The sequence below is a fragment of the Choloepus didactylus genome, chromosome 7, assembly GCF_015220235.1.
Source record: "Choloepus didactylus isolate mChoDid1 chromosome 7, mChoDid1.pri, whole genome shotgun sequence".
Taxonomy (NCBI): domain Eukaryota; kingdom Metazoa; phylum Chordata; class Mammalia; order Pilosa; family Megalonychidae; genus Choloepus; species Choloepus didactylus.
Window position 1 is genome coordinate 98,333,158 of NC_051313.1, and position 22,317 is coordinate 98,355,474.

At 40.5% G+C, this 22,317-nt stretch overlaps 1 protein-coding gene across 1 annotated transcript in view; it reads left to right on the forward strand.

Annotated features, from left to right (window-relative positions):
* Positions 1 to 18,515, forward strand: part of LOC119539640 (glutathione S-transferase A1-like) — a 31,935-nt gene extending 13,420 nt beyond the window's left edge. Inside the window, exons 4-7 of the mRNA XM_037843306.1 lie at positions 915 to 1,047; positions 11,110 to 11,251; positions 16,897 to 17,028; positions 17,914 to 18,515. Of these exons, the coding sequence (XP_037699234.1) occupies positions 915 to 1,047; positions 11,110 to 11,251; positions 16,897 to 17,028; positions 17,914 to 18,039 (533 nt within the window). The 3' untranslated portion in view covers positions 18,040 to 18,515. The remainder of the gene's footprint in view (positions 1 to 914; positions 1,048 to 11,109; positions 11,252 to 16,896; positions 17,029 to 17,913) is intronic.
* Positions 18,516 to 22,317: the final 3,802 nt, after the last annotated feature.

Sequence of the window (22,317 nt, forward strand, 5' to 3'; positions counted from 1 at the left end):
TCAGTTGAGTTAGTTGTGAGCAGCTGAGAAGGTGAGGAGGGAGATAACAGAGCAGGGCTGGCAGGAGTGGGGTCAGGAACACATAGAGTTCATTCGCAGAATTGAAATTAAATGGCATCAACACTGTGAGACTTACTGTGGGACCTTCCTGTTTAAAATGGCACTTAGCTGGCAAACCCGTTGCCGTCTTTCCCAGCTTCTTTGTACAACATCAATGAAGTCAAATCAAAACAATAATATTCCAAGGAACTACCATGATCTAGGAAGAAAATAACATGAAACAGAACCAACAGCAGATACCTGTAAATATTATGAGATTTTATAAAAGTGTCTCATGAAGCTGTGGGGAGTCCAAATCCCTAGGGCACGCTGCAAGCTGGGAACTCCAATGAAGGCTTTCAATGAATTCCCCAGGAGAAGCTGGCCAGCTGAAGTAGAAATGAAAATTCTCTCTCTTCTGACTTCTGAAGTCGTCACTTCTTTTAAAACCTTCAACCGATCGGATGAAACATTTCTCGTTGCTGAAGGCAATCTCCTCAGTTCATTATAGACGTAGTCAGCTATAGATGTAATCAACTTACTGATGATTTAAGTACATGAAATGTCCTTGCAGTAACAGGCCAGTGCTCGCTTGACCAGATAACTGGGCACCATAACATGGCCAAGTTGACTCATGAAACAAACCAGCACATAAGATAAATGAAACAATGGGTTAAAAATAAAAGGGATATTGATAAGAACAAGGACTATGAGGAAAGTAGGAACAAAATGCTATTGTGAGTTGACCAGGTGACAGATTATAGTTTTTCATTTCCTTTTTGTGCCTTCAGTCATTTCACAAACGTTTTCTTCATACTGAGAGTGTGACCCATTAAACTTTTCACTCTGTTTTTTTCCTTTCTTTCTTTCCAAAGGTGGGAATTTGATGTTCCGGCAAGTCCCAATGGTTGAAATTGATGGGATGAATCTGGTGCAGACCAGAGCCATCCTCAACTACATTTCCTCCAAATACAACCTCTATGGCAAGGACACAAAGGAGAGAGCTCTGTACGGTATATTTTCTTTTCTTACATTAACAAATAACACGGGGACAATTTAGATCTTTCCTTGAGTGGGCCAGGTGCACTGGCATTGTAGCCAAAGAGGCCAGTAGAAGTGGAAGCACCAAGACTGAGTGGGGCCATGGCAGGCGGCTGGGCCTTGGGCCATGGACTGAGGTCCAGTACAGCTGAGTCCTCTGGGGAATGGAGAACTGTAAACTTGGGGTGGATTCAGGTGGTGTGATTATACATGAGGATGCAGTCCATGGATAGAGCATAGGGACTACGGTTTCCAAACTCTGATGAAACAGGAGGACGGGAAGATAGTGGTACCATGGTATCAGTTTCTCTGGCCTTTAGGAGCTGGACACAACCCACAGCTAAGGGCAAGGGACAAAGTGTCTGAGTGTCTAGAGGAAGAGAAGCATCCAAAGTGGCTGATTCTCATATTCTAGAATTAGAAGAATAAGGATCAGGCTCCTAAGTCACAAGCCAATTGTGAGACAACTTGGCAAGGGTTTGCAGAGGCTGCGACATAAGATGCATCTAGATTCGGGACTGAAGCAGCCAGACTGATTCTTACCTCAAAGCTGGGTGGGGATCCTCCTGGCTATAATGGAACTGCATGATTGAAGATAAAACCTGGTATGGAACAGTGTGGTAGTTCCTCAAAAAATTAAACATAAAGTTACCATATGATAGCAATTTTATTCCAGGTTATATACACAAGAGAATTAAAAAAAATACATCAACAATAAAACTTGCACACAAATGTTCATGGCAAAATTATTGGTAATAGTAAAAAAGTAGAAACATAACTGAAACTATGGTGCTGTAACTCAAAACATTTTTGGAAATTTCCTATGTAACTACTTGTTAAATCATTCTTGGAAAGGTATTACCTTTTTGTATATATGGTATATTTCACAAAAAGGAAATACTAAAACTGTGGAACCGTAACCCATAACATTCTTTGAAATTTGCTCTCTAACTACTTGTTGAATTGATTTGGAAAGTTAACACTTCTATCTATGTATGTTATATTCTACAATCAAAAATATGATTTAAGAAAAAGTAGAAACAACCCACATGTCTATGAACTGATGAACAGGTAAAAGATATATTTATATAAATAAATATTTATATAAGGGAATAATTTTTGGCAATATAAAGGAATGAAGTGCTGTTACATGCTATAACATATATGATCCTTGAGAACATGATGCTAAATGAAAGAAGCCAGCCACAAAAGGACACATAATGTATAATTCTATTTGTATGAAATGTCCAGAATAGGCAAATTCATAGGACGGAAAGTAGATTTCAAGGGGCTATAGGGATAGAGGAATAGGGTGTGATTGCCAATGTATATGAGGTTTTCTTTCTGGAGTAATAAAAATGTTGTGGAGAGTGTTAATGCTTTCAGAACTCTGTGACTACCGAAACCACTAAATTGTACACTTTAAAAGGGTGACATTATGGTATCCAGATTATATCTCAATAAAGCTGTTACTTTAAATAAAACTCTTATATGAAGGAGAGGCGGGGCAAGATGGCAGACTGGTGAGCTGTATGTTTTAGTTACTCCTCCAGGAAAGTAGGTAAAAAGCCAGGAACTGCGTGGACTGGACACCACAGAGCAATCTGTCTTTGGGCATACTTCATACAACACTCATGAAAACGTGGAACTGCTGAGATCAGCGAAATCTGTAAGTTTTTGCGGCCAGGGGACCCGCGCCCCTCCCTGCCAGGCTCAGTCCCGGGGGAGGAGGGGCTGTCAGCTCCAGGAAGGAGAAGGGAGAATTGCAGTGGCTGCTCTCATCGGAAACTCATTCTACTGATTCAAACTCCAACCATAGATAGACTGAGGCCAGACACCAGAGACTCTGAGAGCAGCCAGCCCAGCAGAGAGGAGACGGGCATAGAAGGAAAACAACACGAGAAGCTCCAAAGTAAAAGCAGAGGATTTTTGGAGTTCTGGTGAACACAGAAAGGGGAAGGGCGGAGATCAGGCCTTGAGGCGCATATGCAAATCCCGAAGCAAGGCTGATCTCTCTGCCCAGGGCACCTTTCCTTAATGGCCCTGGTTGCTTTGTCTATTAGCATTTCAATAACCCATTAGATCTCTGAGGAGGGCCGTTTTTTTTTTTTTTTTTTTTTTTTTTTTTTTTTTTTTAAATCCTTTTTGCTTTTTCTAAAACAATTACTCTAAGAAGCTCAATACAGAAAGCTTCAAAGAATTGAAATTTGGGCACGTCAAGTCAAGAGCAGAACTAAGAGAGCTCTGAGACAAAAGGCAATAATCCAGTGGCTGAGAAAATTCACTAAACAACACAACTTCCCAAGAAAAGGGGGGTGTCCGCTCACAGCCACCATCCTGGTGGACAGGAAACACTCCTGCCCATCGCCAGCCCCATAGCCCAGAGCTGCCCCAGACAACCCAGTGTGACGGAAGTGCTTCAAATAACAGGCACACACCACAAAACTGGGCGTGGACATTAGCCTTCCCTGCAACCTCAGCTGAATGTCCCAGAGCTGGGAAGGGGGAGCAGTGTGAATTAACAGAGCCCCATTCAGCCATCATTTGAGCAGACTGGGACCCTCCCAACACAGCCCAGCAGCCCAGAACTGCCCTGGGGGGACGGCACTCACCTGTGACATAGCACAGTCATCCCTCAACAGAGGACCCGGGGTGCACAGCCTGGAAGAGGGGCCCACTTGCAAGTCTCAGGAGCCATACGCCAATACCAAAGACTTGTGGGTCAGTGGCAGAGACAAACTGTGGCAGGACTGAACTGAAGGATTAGACTATTGCAGTAGCTTTAAAACTCTAGGATCATCAGGGAGATTTGATTGTTAGGGCCACCACCCCTCCCCGACTGCCTAGAAACACGCCCCACATACAGGGCAGGCAACACCAACTACACACGCAAGCTTGGGACACCAATTGGGCCCCACAAGACTCACTCCCCCACTCACCAAAAAGGCTAAGCAGGGGAGATCTGGCTTGTGGAGAACAGGTGGCTCGTGGACGCCACCTGCTGGTTAGTTAGAGAAAGTGTACTCCACGAAGCTGTAGATCTGATAAATTAGAGATAAGGACTTCAACTGGTCTACAAACCCTAAAAGAACCCTATCAAGGACAGCAAATGCCACGAGGCCAAAAACAACAGAAAATTATAAAGCATATGAAAAAACCAGACGATATGGATAACCCAAGCCCAAGCACCCAAATCAAAAGACCAGAAGAGACACACCTAGAGCAGCTACTCAAAGATCTAAAGATGAACAATGAGACCCTAGTACGGGATATGAAGGAAATCAAGAAGACCCTAGAAGAGCATAAAGAAGACATTGCAAGACTAAATAAAAAAATGGATGATCTTATGGAAATTAAAGAAACTGTTGACCAAATTAAAAAGATTCTGGACACTCATAGTACAAGACTAGAGGAAGTTGAACAACGAATCAGTGACCTGGAAGATGACAGAATGGAAAATGAAAGCATAAAAGAAAGAATGGGGAAAAAAATTGAGAAACTCGAAATGGACCTCAGGGATATGATAGATAATATGAAGCGTCCGAATATAAGACTCATTGGTGTCCCAGAAGGGGAAGAAAAGGGTAAAGGTCTAGGAAGAGTATTCAAAGAAATTGTTGGGGAAAACTTCCCAAATCTTCTAAACAACATAAATACACAAATCATAAATGCTCAGCGAACTCCAAATAGAATAAATCCAAAAAAACCCACTCCGAGACATATACTGATCACACTGTCAAACATAGAAGAGAAGGAGCAAGTTCTGAAAGCAGCAAGAGAAAAGCAATTCACCACATACAAAGGAAACAGCATAAGACTAAGTAGTGACTACTCAGCAGCCACCATGGAGGCGAGAAGGCAATGGCACGATATATTTAAAATTCTGAGAGAGAGGAATTTCCAGCCAAGAATACTTTATCCAGCAAAGCTCTCCTTCAAATTTGAGGGAGAGCTTAAATTTTTCACAGACAAAGAAATGCTGAGAGAATTTGCTAACAAGAGACCTGCCCTACTGGAGATACTAAAGGGAGCCCTACAGACAGAGAAACAAAGACAGGACAGAGAGACTTGGAGAAAGGTTCAGTACTAAAGAGATTCGGTATGGGTACAATAAAGGATATTAATAGAGAGAGGGAAAAATATGGCAAACATAATCCAAAGGATAAGATGGCCGATTCAAGAAATGCCTTCACGGTTTTAACGTTGAATGTAAATGGATTAAACTCCCCAATTAAAAGATATAGATTCGCAGAATGGATCAAAAAAAATGAACCATCAATATGTTGCATACAAGAGACTCATCTTAGACACAGGGACACAAAGAAATTGAAAGTGAAAGGATGGAAAAAAATATTTCATGCAAGCTACAGCCAAAAGAAAGCAGGTGTAGCAATATTAATCTCAGATAAAATAGACTTCAAATGCAGGGATGTTTTGAGAGACAAAGAAGGCCACTACATACTAATAAAAGGGGCAATTCAGCAAGAAGAAATAACAATCGTAAATGTCTATGCACCCAATCAAGGTGCCACAAAATACATGAGAGAAACATTGGCAAAACTAAAGGAAGCAATTGATGTTTCCACAATAATTGTGGGAGACTTCAACACATCACTCTCTCCTATAGATAGATCAACCAGACAGAAGACCAATAAGGAAATTGAAAACCTAAACAATCTGATAAATGAATTAGATTTAACAGACATCTACAGGACATTACATCCCAAATCACCAGGATACACATACTTTTCTAGTGCTCACGGAACTTTCTCCAGAATACATCATATGCTGGGACATAAAACAAGCCTCAATAAATTTAAAAAGATTGAAATTATTCAAAGCACATTCTCTGACCACAATGGAATACAATTAGAAGTCAATAACCATCAGAGACTTAGAAAATTCACAAATACCTGGAGGTTAAACAACACACTCCTAAACAATCAGTGGGTTAAAGAAGAAATAGCAAGAGAAATTGCTAAATATATAGAGACGAATGAAAATGAGAACACAACATACCAAAACCTATGGGATGCAGCAAAAGCAGTGCTAAGGGGGAAATTTATAGCACTAAACGCATATATTAAAAAGGAAGAAAGAGCCAAAATCAAAGAACTAATGGATCAACTGAAGAAGCTAGAAAATGAACAGCAAACCAATCCTAAACCAAGTAGAAGAAAAGAAATAACAAGGATTAAAGCAGAAATAAATGACATAGAGAACAAAAAAACAATAGAAAGGATAAATATCACCAAAAGTTGGTTCTTTGAGAAGATCAACAAGATTGACAAGCCCCTAGCTAGACTGACAAAATCAAAAAGAGAGAAGACCCATATAAACAAAATAATGAATGAAAAAGGTGACATAACTGCAGATCCAGAAGAAATTAAAAAAATTATAAGAGGATATTATGAACAACTGTATGGCAACAAACTGGATAATGTAGAAGAAATGGACAATTTCCTGGAAACATATGAACAACCTAGACTGACCAGAGAAGAAATAGAAGACCTCAACCAACCCATCACAAGCAAAGAGATCCAATCAGTCATCAAAAATCTTCCCACAAATAAATGCCCAGGGCCAGATGGCTTCACAGGGGAATTCTACCAAACTTTCCAGAAAGATCTGACACCAATCTTACTCAAACTCTTTCAAAACATTGAAAAAAATGGAACACTACCTAACTCATTTTATGAAGCTAACATCAATCTAATACCAAAACCAGGCAAAGATGCTACAAAAAAGGAAAACTACCGGCCAATCTCCCTAATGAATATAGATGCAAAAATCCTCAACAAAATACTTGCAAATCGAATCCAAAGACACATTAAAAAAATCATACACCATGACCAAGTGGGGTTCATTCCAGGCATGCAAGGATGGTTCAACATCAGAAAAACAATCAATGTATTACAACACATTAAAAACTCGAAAGGGAAAAATCAATTGATCATCTCAATAGATGCTGAAAAAGCATTTGACAAAATCCAACATCCGTTTTTGATAAAAACACTTCAAAAGGTAGGAATTGAAGGAAACTTCCTCAACATGATAAAGAGCATATATGAAAAACCCACAGCCAGCATAGTACTCAATGGTGAGAGACTGAAAGCCTTCCCTCTAAGATCAGGAACAAGACAAGGATGCCCGCTGTCACCACTGTTATTCAACATTGTGCTGGAAGTGCTAGCCAGGGCAATCCGGCAAGACAAAGAAATAAAAGGCATCCAAATTGGAAAAGAAGAAGTAAAACTGTCATTGTTTGCAGATGATATGATCTTATATCTAGAAAACCCTGAGAAATCAACGATACACCTACTAGAGCTAATAAACAAATTTAGCAAAGTAGCGGGATACAAGATTAATGCACATAAGTCAGTAATGTTTCTATATGCTAGAAATGAACAAACTGAAGAGACACTCAAGAAAAAGATACCATTTTCAATAGCAACTAAAAAAATCAAGTACCTAGGAATCAACTTAACCAAAGATGTAAAAGACCTATACAAAGAAAACTACATAACTCTACTAAAAGAAATAGAAGGGGACCTTAAAAGATGGAAAAATATTCCATGTTCATGGATAGGAAGGCTAAATGTCATTAAGATGTCAATTCTACCCAAACTCATCTACAGATTCAATGCAATCCCAATCAAAATTCCAACAACCTACTTTGCAGACTTGGAAAAGCTAGTTATCAAATTTATTTGGAAAGGGAAGATGCCTCGAATTGCTAAAGACACTCTAAAAAAGAAAAACGAAGTGGGAGGACTTACACTCCCTGACTTTGAAGCTTATTATAAAGCCACAGTTGCCAAGACAGCATGGTACTGGCACAAAGATAGACATATAGATCAATGGAATCGAATTGAGAATTCAGAGATAGACCCTCAGATCTATGGCCGACTGATCTTTGATAAGGCCCCCAAAGTCACCGAACTGAGCCATAATGGTCTTTTCAACAAATGGGGCTGGGAGAGTTGGATATCCATATCCAAAAGAATGAAAGAGGACCCCTACCTCACCCCCTACACAAAAATTAACTCAAAATGGACCAAAGATCTCAATATAAAAGAAAGTACCATAAAACTCCTAGAAGATAATGTAGGAAAACATCTTCAAGACCTTGTATTAGGAGGCCACTTCCTAGACTTTACACCCAAAGCACAAGCAACAAAAGAGAAAATAGATAAATGGGAACTCCTCAAGCTTAGAAGTTTCTGCACCTCAAAGGAATTTCTCAAAAAGGTAAAGAGGCAGCCAACTCAATGGGAAAAAATTTTTGGAAACCATGTATCTGACAAAAGACTGATATCTTGCATATACAAAGAAATCCTACAACTCAATGACAATAGTACAGACAGCCCAATTATAAAATGGGCAAAAGATATGAAAAGACAGTTCTCTGAAGAGGAAATACAAATGACCAAGAAACACATGAAAAAATGTTCAGCTTCACTAGCTATTAGAGAGATGCAAATTAAGACCACAATGAGATACCATCTAACACCGGTTAGAATGGCTGCCATTAAACAAACAGGAAACTACAAATGCTGGAGGGGATGTGGAGAAATTGGAACTCTTATTCATTGTTGGTGGGACTGTATAATGGTTCAGCCACTCTGGAAGTCAGTCTGGCAGTTCCTTAGAAAACTAGATATAGAGCTACCATTCGATCCAGCGATTGCACTCCTCGGTATATACCCGGAAGATCGGAAAGCAGTGACACGAACAGATATCTGCACGCCAATGTTCATAGCAGCATTATTCACAATTGCCAAGAGATGGAAACAACCCAAATGTCCTTCAACAGATGAGTGGATAAATAAAATGTGGTATATACACACGATGGAATACTACGCGGCAGTAAGAAGGAACGATCTGGTGAAACATATGACAACATGGATGAACCTTGAGGACATAATGCTGAGCGAAATAAGCCAGGCACAAAAAGAGAAATATTATATGCTACCACTAATGTGAACTTTGAAAAATGTAAAACAAATGGTTTATAATGTAGAATGTAGGGGAACTAGCAGTAGAGAGCAATTAAGGAAGGGGGAACAATAATCCAGGAAGAACAGATAAGCTATTTAACGTTCTGGGGATGCCCAGAAATGACTATGGTCTGTTAATTTCTGATGGTTGTAGTAGGAACAAGTTCACTGAAATGTTGCTATATTATGTAACTTTCTTGGGGTAAAGTAGGAACATGTTGGAAGTTAAGCAGTTATCTTAGGTTAGTTGTCTTTTTCTTACTCCCTTGCTATGGTCTCTTTGAAATGCTCTTTTATTGTATGTTTGTTTTCTTTTTAACTTTTTTTTTCATACAGGTGATTTGAAAAAAGAAGGGAAAGTTAAAAAAAAAAAAAAAAAAAAAAAAAAAAAAAAAAAGAAAAAAGACAAACAAGGGAAAAAAAAAAAAAAAAAAAAAGATGTAGTGCCCCCTTGAGGAGCCTGTGGAGAATGCAGGGGTATTCGCCTACCCCACCTCCATGGTTGCTAACATGACCACAGACATAGGGGACTGGTGGTTTGATGGGTTGAGCCCTCTACCATAAGTTTTACCCTTGGGAAGACGGTTGCTGCAAAGGAGAGGCTAGGCCTCCCTGTATTTGTGCCTAAGAGTCTCCTCCTGAATGCCTCTTTGTTGCTCAGATGTGGCCCTCTCTCTCTGGCTAAGCCAACTTGAAAGGTGAAATCACTGCCCTCCCCCCTACGTGGGATCAGACACCCAGGGAAGTGAATCTCCCTGGCAACGTGGAATATGACTCCCAGGGAGGAATGTAGACCTGGCACCGTGGGACGGAGAACATCTTCTTGACCAAAAGGGGGATGTGAAAGGAAATGAAATAAGCTTCAGTGGCAGAGAGATTCCAAAAGGAGCCGAGAGGTCACTCTGGTGGGCACTCTTATGCACACTTTAGACAACCCTTTTTAGGTTCTAAAGAATTGGGGTAGCTGGTGGTGGATACCTGAAACTATCAAACTACAACCCAGAACCCATGAATCTCGAAGACAGTTGTATAAAAATGTAGCTTATGAGGGGTGACAATGGGATTGGGAAAGCCATAAGGACCAAACACCACTTTGTCTAGTTTATGGATGGATGTGTAGAAAAGTAGGGGAAGGAAACAAACAGACAAAGGTACCCAGTGTTCTTTTTTACTTCAATTGCTCTTTTTCACTCTAATTATTATTCTTGTTATTTTTGTGTGTGTGCTAATGAAGGTGTCAGGGATTGATTTAGGTGATGAATGTACAACTATGTAATGGTACTGTAAACAATCGAAAGTACAATTTGTTTTGTATGACTGCGTGGTATGTGAATATATCTCAATAAAATGATGATTAAAAAAAAAAAAAAAAAAAAAACTCTTATATGAAGCCCAGTTGGGAGAAAAAAACAACAACTTATGTCTGAGTTGGAACAGTATAAAGAATTGCTCCTAATTAGGAGGACATTTTAATTGTGGTAATGAGAAGTGCAACCATGGCCAGAATTGGGCAGCAGTACATGGAGAGGGTTGTGGAATCATGTTCTATGGGAAATAATTGGAAGAACTGCTAACCGCAGGCCTACAAGTGGGTGGTGTAATGGGGTGCCAGAGGGAGAAGGACATGACTGAGAAGGCCAGGCAAGGGCCTCTTCCTTGAGATTACTTGGATGCAGCCATTCAGCCATATGAATCGTGCTAAATTTGTGCACAAACCACAACAGAGATGCCGTATCCTAAGTATAGTATTGGTGGTTATTTGCAGTTACTGTGCCAGTTTCTATTTTGGCTGTGGCCCTAGACAGGTCACACATGTTCTCTGTACCCAGATTTGGTCATATGTATAACAATAATTTTAGATCTGTATCTACTACAATGGGTTGTTCTAAGAATTGAATTTGAAAATGTAACTAAAAATTGTAGCATATTGACTGCCTACAATAAGCACCCAATGATGGTGAACCCGTTTTCAAACTACAAAATCCAAGGCAGGTGGCATTTGACAGTTTGGGTAATTTTTGTCTTTCAGGATTGATATGTATGTAGAAGGTGTGGCAGATTGGAGTGAAATGCTCCTTGTTTTGCCATTGTGTCCACCTGAGCAAAAAGATGGAAAGATTGCCCTGATCAAGGAGAAAACAACAAACTGTTATCTTCCTGCCTTTGAAAAGGTAACTGAAAGTTGTTCAGCATTTAGGGGTACTAAGAGTTTAAAGGGCAATAGAAAAATAGTACCTGGGCTTCCTGGGGCATTAATCTTCACTTGCAGTGAGTCTTCCTTAATACTAATGTAGCACCCTGACACTCAAGGCATTTATAAAAATAGATTCTGGGCTCCTTGCCCAATCAAGATGGCTGAGTGAGACACTTCAGGACTCCATCCCCTCACAGAAGCTTGGAATAACCAGTAAGAACTGGCAGAAACACCTTTCTCAAAGCTCCAGAAAACAGTTAAAGGATTGCAATAACAATCCTTTAACTGTTTTCAGTGAGGGCTGAATCAAGAAAAAGGCTACTTAAAAGTGGTAGGATCTTGTGGCACCCTGGTTTGCTCCTCTCACACCCTTCATGGGCTCTATTTGGAGCTCACCTGAGCTACCAGTGCAGATCCCTTTTCCCAGTTGGAGCATGTATGTTTGACCCAATCTGTCTGGTGGCCTGAGGGGCTCACCATCCTACCTATGTGTAGAAGGCAGCTTATGGAACTCACCTCAGAACACTGTGGGAGAGTGGTCAAGTCTTGTTGCCTGGGGCATGGATTGCTGGCTGTTGGACATACAGTGCAGTGTCCGGGATCACGAGGAAACTGCTTCTTAGGGAGGAGAGGACACTCAGAACTGCGTAAAAGGGAGTTCCTAGGGCCATATGTGCATGCCCAGGACAAGACCTGTGCACAGAAAGGATCAGGGAGGCCCCTTTGCTTTGACCTGGAACTATTCTCTAAACTCATTGTATGGGTAAGCCCTGAAGGAGAACACTTACAAAAGTCAGTCTGCAAAGACTGGGAAAGGTGTTTTCTTTTTTTCTTTTGTTTTATCCCTCTTAGTTCCTGGCATAGAAGGAAAGTTCTGCCATGATACTAGCTGGACACAAACTTAAGGAATAGACACCTCAGCATCTAAAGTCCAGAGATAATACATCAATATATCAAAATTTCAAGGCTTCAACAAAAGGTTACAAAACATACAAAGAAAAAGAAAGTGATAGCAGGCAAAGGAGAAGATTAAAACATTAGAAACCATCAATGAGAAGGACCAGACCTAGATCATCATAGAAAAGACTATAAAAAGTGGTCCTAAATGTGCTCAAGGAGCTATAGGAAAACATGGATAAAGAACCAAAGGAAATAGGAAAACAATAGATGAACTCAAGGAGAAAATCAATAGAGAGATGGAAATTATGAAAAGGAACCAAACAAAGCTGAAGACCACAGTAACAGAAATTAAAAATTTCCTAGAGAGGTTCAACAGCAAATTGGAGCTGGCAGGAGTAAGAACCAGAAACCTTGACGATAAGACTACTGAGAATTTTTTTCAGTCTGAGGAGTAAAAAGAACGAAGAAAAGTGAACAGTCTGAGGAGCCTGTGGACACTAACAAGTGTACCAATACATGCATTGTGGGAGTCTTAGAAGGAGAGGAAAGAGAAAATAAGCAGAGAGAATATTCAAGGAAACAATGGCTGAAAACTCCCCAAATTTAATGAGAGATATGAATGTATATGTGGTGGTTTGGAGCTATGCACCCCAGAAAACTTAATCCATTCCTGTGTTATAGAAACATTGTAAATAAGTTCTCTTCAAGATGTTACTTTCATTAAGGTGTGGCCCAAATGAATCAGTTTGGGCTTTAATCTGGATCACTAGAGTCCTTTATAAGCAGAGAGAAAGTCAGACAGCAAAAAAAAAAAAAAAAAAAAGGCACAGGGAGAAGCCAGACATCAGCAGAACTTCCAGAAGCCAGGAGAGGCTGCCATGTGCCCTGCCATGTGAACAAGAGCCAATGACCAAGGATCACCAGCAGCCAGTCCCAGAACGCCACAGTCTTCTGGAAGAAAGCATTGCCTTGATGACACCTTGATTTTAGACTTCTCCGAAGCTCAAAACCATGAGCCAATAAATTCCCACTGTTTAAACCAACCCATTGCATGGTATTTGCTTGGGCAGCCAGGAAACTGACATATGCAAGATGCTCAATGACCTCGAAACCACATACACACATACCACAGCATGTTGCAATCAAACTGTTGAATGCCAAAGATAGAGAATTCTGAAAGCTGCAAAGGAGAAGCAACGTGTCATGTATAAGGGAGCCTCAATAAGATTAGGTGTCAATTTCTCTTAGGAAACCATGGGGGCAAGAAGGGAGTGGGAATACATACTTAAAGTGCTGAAAGCAAAAAATTTGCACCCATGAATTCTGTATCCAGCAAAACTGTCTTTCAAAAATAGGGGAAAGATTACAAGATTCCCAAATAAACAAAAGGTGAGGGAGTTTGTCACCACCATACCAGTTCTATAAGAGATGCTAAGGAGAGTTCTGCAGGTTGAAAGGATCAAAGCCGCATGAAGAAATAAAGTCTCTCTGGTGAGGGTAGTGAGACGGGTAAATATAAAAGCCAGCATTATTGTAGTTTTTGTTTGTAACTCCACTTTTTACTTCCTACAGGATCTAAAAGGCAAATGCATAAAATGTAATGATAAATCAGTGTTTTTGGACTCAATGATAAACATGTAATTTGTGACAAGAATTACATAAAGGTGGGGTGGGGGCGAAGGGGTATAGGAAATGGTTTGTGTATACTTTTGCAGTTAAATAGGTATCAAAGAAATGAGATTGTTATAGACTTAGAGTGTCAAATTTAAGTCCCATGGTAACTGCAAAGAAAATGTAAGAGAAGCTGCAAACTCAGAGAGAAAGAAATTAGAGTACAGGTTGCTTAGGACAGAGGGAAAGGGAAATGGGGAGTTAATGGATAATGTATATAATGTTTCTGTTTGGGGAGACAGGAAAGTTTATGTTGTATATGTGTTCCTACAATTAAAAAAGAAAGAAAGAAAGAAAGAAAGAAAGAGCAACTAAGAAGACAAAGACAATTAATTGTAATACATGGTCCTGGATGGGATCTAGCAAAGAAGGAGAAAAGGCTCAAAGGGATATTTTTAGGACATATGAAAAAATTGGAATGTAGACTGCAAGGTTTATATCAATGTTAAATTGGAATATAGATGTAAGATATATATTAATGATAATTTCTTGAACTTGATAACCGCACTTATGGTGGTTACATAAGTGAATGTCCTTGTTCTTAGTAAATGTACATGGCTGTATTAAGTGTTCAAGAAGCATGATGTATACAAGCTATATTGGTCAGGGTTCTCTAGGGAAACAGAGCCAACAGGAAATATCTGTAAATATTATGAGATTTTATAAAATTATCTCACTGTGGGGATGCACAAGTCCTAATTTTGTAGGGCTGGCTGCAAGCTGGGAACTCTGTTGAAGGTTTTCTATGAATTCCCCAGGAGAAGCTGGCCAGCTGAAGTAGAGATGAAAATTCTCTCTTCTGACTGCTGAAGTCATCACTTCTCCTTTTAAAGCCTTCAACTGATTGGATAAAACATCTCTCCTTGCTGAAAGCAATCTCCTCAGTTGATTGTAGATGTAATTAGCTACAGATGCAATCAACTTACTGATGATTTAAGTCCACAAAATGTCCTCAAAGTAACAGTGCTTGCTTGATCAATCAGCTGGACACCACTACCTGACCAAGCTGGCACATGAGCCTAACCATCACACAACCTATACCCAAGTGTTTAGAAAATGGATAGCTAGCTAGCTAGAGAGAGAGAGAGAGAGAGAGAGAGAGAGATGAATGTACTGATACAGCAAATGTGGGAAAATGTTAAAATTGGTTGAAATTAAAAAGATAGACTGTGAAGAATAGCCTGTGCCAGTTATACTCAAGTTATACCTTTTCAGCAAAATTTCTATTTTTCTAGGATATAATCCAGAATTCCCTATTCTACAGAATTTCATAGTCACAGAGCTTGGGTTTTGGAGAGCTCTGAGGGCCATCCTAGAAATTAGACTAGATCCTGCAGAATACCAAGGGCCTTTGATCCAAGTGGGAAAATGATGAAAACAATATCAGAATATATTCTGATACCATGTGTGGGGAGGCCATAGACCAACTGCCCATTAGGTAATATTGTACAGAATCAAGGATTTGATGAGAAATTTATAAATTGAGTTTATAGCAATGTGATGGAGAGAAAGAAATAGATGCAAGAGATGTTAAGAAAAACTAATCCATAGGATTTGGGGACATGGCTCCTAGACTTTTGAGGAAACCATGCAAAACCAAGGAAATAAAGTTCCATCATTATGGTTGTAGTACATGTTTTTTTTTTTTTTTTTTTTTTTCCTTTGAAGATAAAAGGAGAATATTTCATGATCAAAATCACCTGAAATAATACTAAATAAAAATCAATCAAAAATGATTATAACAGATACAGGGGCTTAAATATAAATGAAAGGACTGACATCTAAACACCCATCTATATAAAATATTACACCATGTTTTTATTCATTCATTGTGGTGCTGACAATTTATGGCACATTCACATGCTGACAAGCTATATAGCCATTACAGATTGAGTATATCTACAATTTGAAATTCAAAGAGTCCCATGATAACTTAAATGAAAAATGAATATTATAATATGGCTTTCAATGTTTTCTTTTATTTTTGTATGAAATGATTACAAAAATTCTATATGTATACCTGGTCTGATAATATATTTGCTAAAATATTAACAGGGGTATATCTTTATATGGTCAGGCCATTTGTGTTTTTCTCATTATTCTTTATTATTTGCACACTGTTGGAATAATTTTAACAAACCACATACCTTTCCCAATATTTTACTGTGAAAATTTTCAAACAGACAGAAAAATGGCAGAAAATATAAATGAACACAACTGCCCATGACCTAGATTTCAAAATTAACATTTTATCATGTTTGTTTTATCATATATTTCTCCATCTCTCTGTCCCTTTCTCCATCGATCAGACATATTGTTGGTGGATGCATTTGAAAGTAATTTGCAGTGTTCCCCCCAAACACTTCAGCATGCAGATTATAATGTAATCACATTGTATAGAGAGTCACAGTTAAGTTACCAGTCATAGCAATGTTGCAAGGAAGGAAGATGAATTCAAGTTGACACAGGATTATTTCAGACCCTAGAGGAAAAGAGCAGGAAATGAGAACAGGGGAGAGAACTGTCGACTCTGTAATACTCTGCTCAGGGGTGAAGAACGGTATCATGAGGATGGAGACCCTATCCGAGGGAGAGAGGAGTGGAGAGCCAGGGCTGCACACAGTTAGAGGCTGGGACAACAGAAACATGGTGTGGTAGGCACTAAACCCTTCTAAGTGGAAGATGCAATAAAGGAGGGTGGGGGGAGCAGTAAAAGCCACAATGGTGTGGGAGCGAGAAAAGAAAACGGAAGACTGAGCTTCAACTGTGCAGTGAGGGAAGCATGTCAGAGACCTACTTCTCTCTCTTTGAATCAGGGGTCATGGAAAAAGATGTGAATTGGCTTATCAGGAGAGAGGAGTGTGGGGCCCTTGATGGAAAGCCAGGGTCCTGATGAGACAAAAAAAAGTGGAGAACGATTTGGGGGTCGCAGCTAGGAGATAAGGCTGAGCCCCAGGGGACGAGTCCATGAGGCAGCAGAGGCGGGAGCTTTGGATGGAGTTGGGAGAGAACCCCTGCATGTGCTCATGATCTGATCCCCTCAATCACCAGGTGTTAAAGAGCCACGGACAAGACTACCTGGTTGGCAACAAGCTGAGCAGGGCTGACATCCAGTTGGTTGAACTTCTCTACTACGTGGAAGAGTTTGATGCCAGCCTTCTGGCCGGCTTCCCTCTGGTGAAGGTGAGCATTTCACAGCCCCATGCCTCTCCTTCTTGGAGTGTAATACATAGTCTCTTGGACTGCTCATGTTCTGAGCTCCCAGCCTTCTCCAGGCCATCAGACCCCTTGTGGCACAAAAAAAAATGCTTCTAGGCCCCAATTCTGAGGCATGGAAAGGCCTTGTTATGCCCAAGAAATTTGAAGTGGATGGTACCTCATGAAAATATTTTGCCTTTTGCAATGAGAAGGGCCCAGGGCTGGGCATGTCTTTCCCCAGACCCCTAGTTCACCGTGCTTTCTGTTCTCGTTTTCCCTTACTAACATGTCTGTCCTTCTCTTTCCACATCTGAGTCTGTCTGAACCAGTCTCTTTCCACCTGATTTCCCTCCCTCAGCTCCTGCTCCCTCTTTCAGTCACTGTGGGTCTCTCTGCACAGCTCTCTCCTCTCCCCCAGTCTCGATCTATCAATAGACGAATTGGTTTGAACAGGCCCCATAGTTTACCTTTTCTGTTTTCTCTGCCTTCTGTTTCAGCTCGATTTTGCTGTATCTCCATTTCTTCTGTGTGGACATTTTATTCATGTTGATATCTGACTTGCAGACAGACACATTATTCTTCCTTGTAATGAACAAAAGCAATGAGTATAAGATGCACCTGTAAGGAAGACGACAGGGAAGACTGGTCCAAACAAATCCTTAATCAAAGTAGTCTTCAGGGAAGACACTGTCGAGCGATATTCTCCTCTTTTATCTTCATTTCTCTCTAGGCATCTGTTTTTCAGACTGGTGCTGAGGGAGGTGGCTCTGGGGGTCTCGGCTTTGAGGGTCTCTGGTTTCCTGGGTTGTGGTACTGACAGGGTTGGTCTTCCGGCTCTCCGTGCTGAGGCTGTGCTGTTGTGCATTGCAGGCCCTGAAAACCCGAATCAGCAACCTCCCCACCGTGAAGAAGTTTCTGCAGCCTGGCAGCCAGAGGAAGCCTCCTGTGGATGAGAAAAGTCTAGTGGAAATAAAGAAGATTTTCGGTATTAAATAAAGTGTCATGGATGCCTGGCACATGCAGGAGAAATCAGAAATTTTGCAAATATTGAATGTTTACCAAAACATTGGTCCTGGCTATTGTGGGGCTAATTAACTTCAAAATTACATACTCTGATTAAGTAATAATGCTCCCATTGGGCAGATTTTGTTACAATTTATTTCCTTTTGAAATGTGAAATCAACATTCCAATTTCCTCCTAACTCATCTCTTTCTTGGAATTGAAAATTAAATTAAATTAAAGGAAAATGTAGATTATGTGCTCCTTTTCTCTTTAAGAATTATCATATAACATCTGGCATATAGCCTATCAAAGAGTCAAGTGTAGAAATTCACATCGGACACTCACAGTTATACGCACAGAAATAGTTCCTTGTGTGTTTTGATACCTATCTGGGTAATGGTTTATAGACATTTTCTTCTTTTCTTGGACAGACATCTTCCTTCAGAAAATAAAACTTTTTTCATATGCAGTTTTGAGCAACTACTTACGTTTTCTATGGACTCTCCTACATTCTGGGAGCTGGGGAAACAATGAACAAACAGACCCAACCTCTACCCTCTGGCCCACCTGTTGTCCCTCCCAGTCCGTGTCCACCCCAGCACCATCTTCACTCTCGTTGCCCACTGCTCTGTGGTGACCTGTGCACAAGCCTCACTCCCACTTTACTCAGTGGCATTTGGATCTGAGCTTCCAAAATGCAGATTATATATATGAGTTATACCTACATGAATATAAACATACATAAATACACACACATGCACATCTCCCTGTATCTGTGTGTATATACATGTGTGTGTGTATAAAATCATTTTCCTCTGCCAGGCCCTGTGCCAGAGTGGCTGTGTTGGGAGTGGCTGCTAGCTTCAGCTACATACTTGGCCCTCGTATAATTAGCACTCTCCCGGGCAGTCTGAGCCTGGCATACTGAGTTGTCCTTCTCTTAGTGAGCTTGCCCACAGTTGGATAGGGTGGGGCAGGGAACACACAAAGACTTGGACTCAGACCTCATGTCCTTCCTGTGGACTCAGTGTTAGGTCATCTCAGCACAACTGAGATGTTGTTCTAAGACATCCTCCCGGGAGGCTCTCAACTCCCTTCACACGTGTACCACTCCCTCTCCAGCTCAAGGCTCCCCAAGAGATTTATGAGGGGGAGGCCTTTGCCAACATCACACCCTGAACTCTTTCTCTAAATCATGGTTCTAAACTCCAACAGACTCAATTTTCCAAATTTATACATTTGACAATGACTTTTTATTATCCTGAACTAAAATTCATATACATAATTTACCTAGACCCATAATTTAAAAAAATGTAATGCCCTAACTGTAATGTATAGGAGAAATAAAGCAATTCTTAATAAAATCATACATATATCAAAATGGAAAATCTGGCAAACGAGAAGGCATAAGAGAGAAGACAAATGCTTTCCCCTGTTTATCATGAATATGTTTAGGTTTGAGAGTAAATGTCTGGTCTTTTGAAATGACAGCTAAGTACGTATTTGTATGATAGATAGATAGATAGATAGAAAGATAGATATAATATCTCATATCTCCTACAAATGAGAGAGGTGTGCAGTGTTGGGAACAATGAAACCATGAGAGGTACTAATGTTGGTGTTGTCATTTTCTGTAATGTTGAACAAGTCTTCTGATAAAATTCTTTAAAAGAAAAAAGTAAAAATCTTGCATTGACTTACACTGTAGTTGAGCTATCCCTGGAATATTTGATGACCAGTAAAACCATGTGTTATGGGTTGAATTGGGTCCCTCCAAAGGTATGTTCAAGTCCTAATCCCAGCCCAGTGAATGTGACTTTATTTGGAAACAGGGTCTTTGACAATGTGGTGAGTTAAAATGAGGCCAAAATGGATTAGGGTGGGTCCTAATTCAATATGGCTCATGTCCTTTTAGAAGGGGAGCAGAGACTGCAGACAGGGAAGTGAAGGTGGAGGAGGGAGAGTGGTGCATGAACAAGACAAGCAAGGCCGAGTACTGCCGGCATGTATCAGCTGCTAGAAGGGGCAGAAAGGATTCTCCCCTATGCTTCTCTGATGGAGAACGGCCCTGCTGATTTCAAACTTCTAGCCTCTAAAACTGTGTTTTGTCCCCATGGGCAGGCTGGTTTATATGGCAGTCCAAAGCTTGCCTGTTGTCTGACCAAAAGGCCAGTCTACCAGCCACAGCCTATGAGTCACCAAAAATACAGCTAGGTAGATTCATGGCTAGTTGGATGAGGTTTTGGTTCTCTGATTTATACATCTCATCAGATTACATCCCTCTACCCAAAACAAACCCTCCCTAGTCTTCTGAATGGGCCATGCTTCTGTGGCTTGGTGCTTTGACTTGTTTGTTATTTCTAGTCTTGAAGGCCCCTTCCCATACCCATTGACATCTTACTCGCAGTTCCTAGACTGGCTCAGATGCCACCTAGCCCATGAGGCCTCCAAACTCCCCACCCCCCTGCATTCCCAAGGCTCTGCACTTTTTATCTATAGTCGACCTTGCTTGGTTCTCCCTCATGGTTTGTTGATTTGTATCTCTGCCCTTGCTGCATTGGAGCCCATGAGAAGCAGGCATGATTTGAATATGTTTGAATATTCAAAGGTTTAAGGACCTTTTGAATATGTTTAAGGACCGTGTGTTATTTACCTATTATGTGTAACCCTCAGTACTCATTTGTGTAGGTGTGTATATACTGTGTCTGGTCTTTACACCTGTGATTCCCAGCATGAGGCCATCAAATCCCTGTCAAAGGTAGCAATACCTTTTCCCTATTTTTGATGCTAAAAAAATTGAACATTTCTCCCCAATAGAATGTATAGGTTAAGCAACACTTTTACAAGTTGTTTTTACCCATATTACATATCATTTCAAGTGTTGTTAATCTGGTTATCTCATGTTAATTAAAAGCTCTTATTGGCATCTTTAAATTTCTTGATTAAAACTTGAACTGATTAAGTTTTAGACAAATCTTTCAATAATAAGGGATTCTTGGTAGAAAGATTGGGGATATTCTACTTGGGGCTGAGTGAAAACATTTTTAATTAATGTACCAGTTATTGCTACGTCTTTCCTAAATTCAAAGTTTTCTTTCAAAATGTCTCTGGTATTATATAGGCTGAACTGATAAGTACCATGGGAAAACCATTCCCATCCATGGGGACTTCTTCAGCTACACAGACCATGAACTTGTGGGGGCATGGGGGCAGATCGTTCTGTGGAACTTCCCACTCCCGAGGCAAGCATGGAAACTGGGCCCAGCAACCTGGCAACTGGAAATGTGGGTGTGATATGTGAAGGTTGTCTTCGAGGATTGGCTGCCTCTTCTACCAGAGGTGCTGAGGGCTCCCTGAAAGTAGGGATGTGTTAGACTTCCTTAGATCCCCAGTGTGCCAGTTTGAATGTATTGTGTCCCCCAAACGCCATTATCTTTGATGTAGTCTTGTGGGGCAGACGTTTTAGTGCTGATTAGATTTGCTTGGAATGTGCCTCACCCAGCTGTGGGTGATGACTCTGATGAGATATTCCCATGGAGGCAAGGCCCCACCCATTCAGGGTGGGCCTTGATCAGTGGAGCCATATAAATGAGCTGACTCAAAGAAAAGGAACTCAGTGCAGCTGTGAGTGACGTTTTGAAGAGGAGCAAGTTTGCTAGAGAGGAACATCCTGGAAGAAAGCCATTTTGAAACCAGAACTTTGGAGCAGATGCTAGCCACGTGCCTTCCCAGCTAACAGAGGTTTTCCAGATGCCATTGACCATCCTCCGGTGAAGGTACCCGATTACTGATGTGCTACCTTGGACACTTTATGGCCTTAAGACTGTAACTGTGTGTGTAGGCAAATAAACCCCCTTTTTATAAAAGCCAATCCATCTCTGGTGTTTTGCATTCTGCAGCATTAGCAAACTAGAACACCCAGCAAGGCTTATGCCTAGGCCTGGGCCACTTGGTTGCTTGTGACTGTGGTGTGAATCAGTTGATTGAATCCATGTCATTCACTCATCAATTCAACAAATCTTCGCAGAGGACCTGCTATGCACCACGATTTGCGGTAATGGCTTAACATGAATAAATGAAAAAGACATATTCCATAGGAAACTCACTTAATGAGCCAGCATACATATTTTAAATGCTACCATTCAAATGTTCTATTTAGTTAAGAAGTGTATTTGTGGGGAGAAAGAGCTAATATGTTTAAGTGCATACTAAACGGAGAATGCTTTGCATAAATCACCTCCTCTCATCTTCCCAGTAGCCCTGGAGGAATT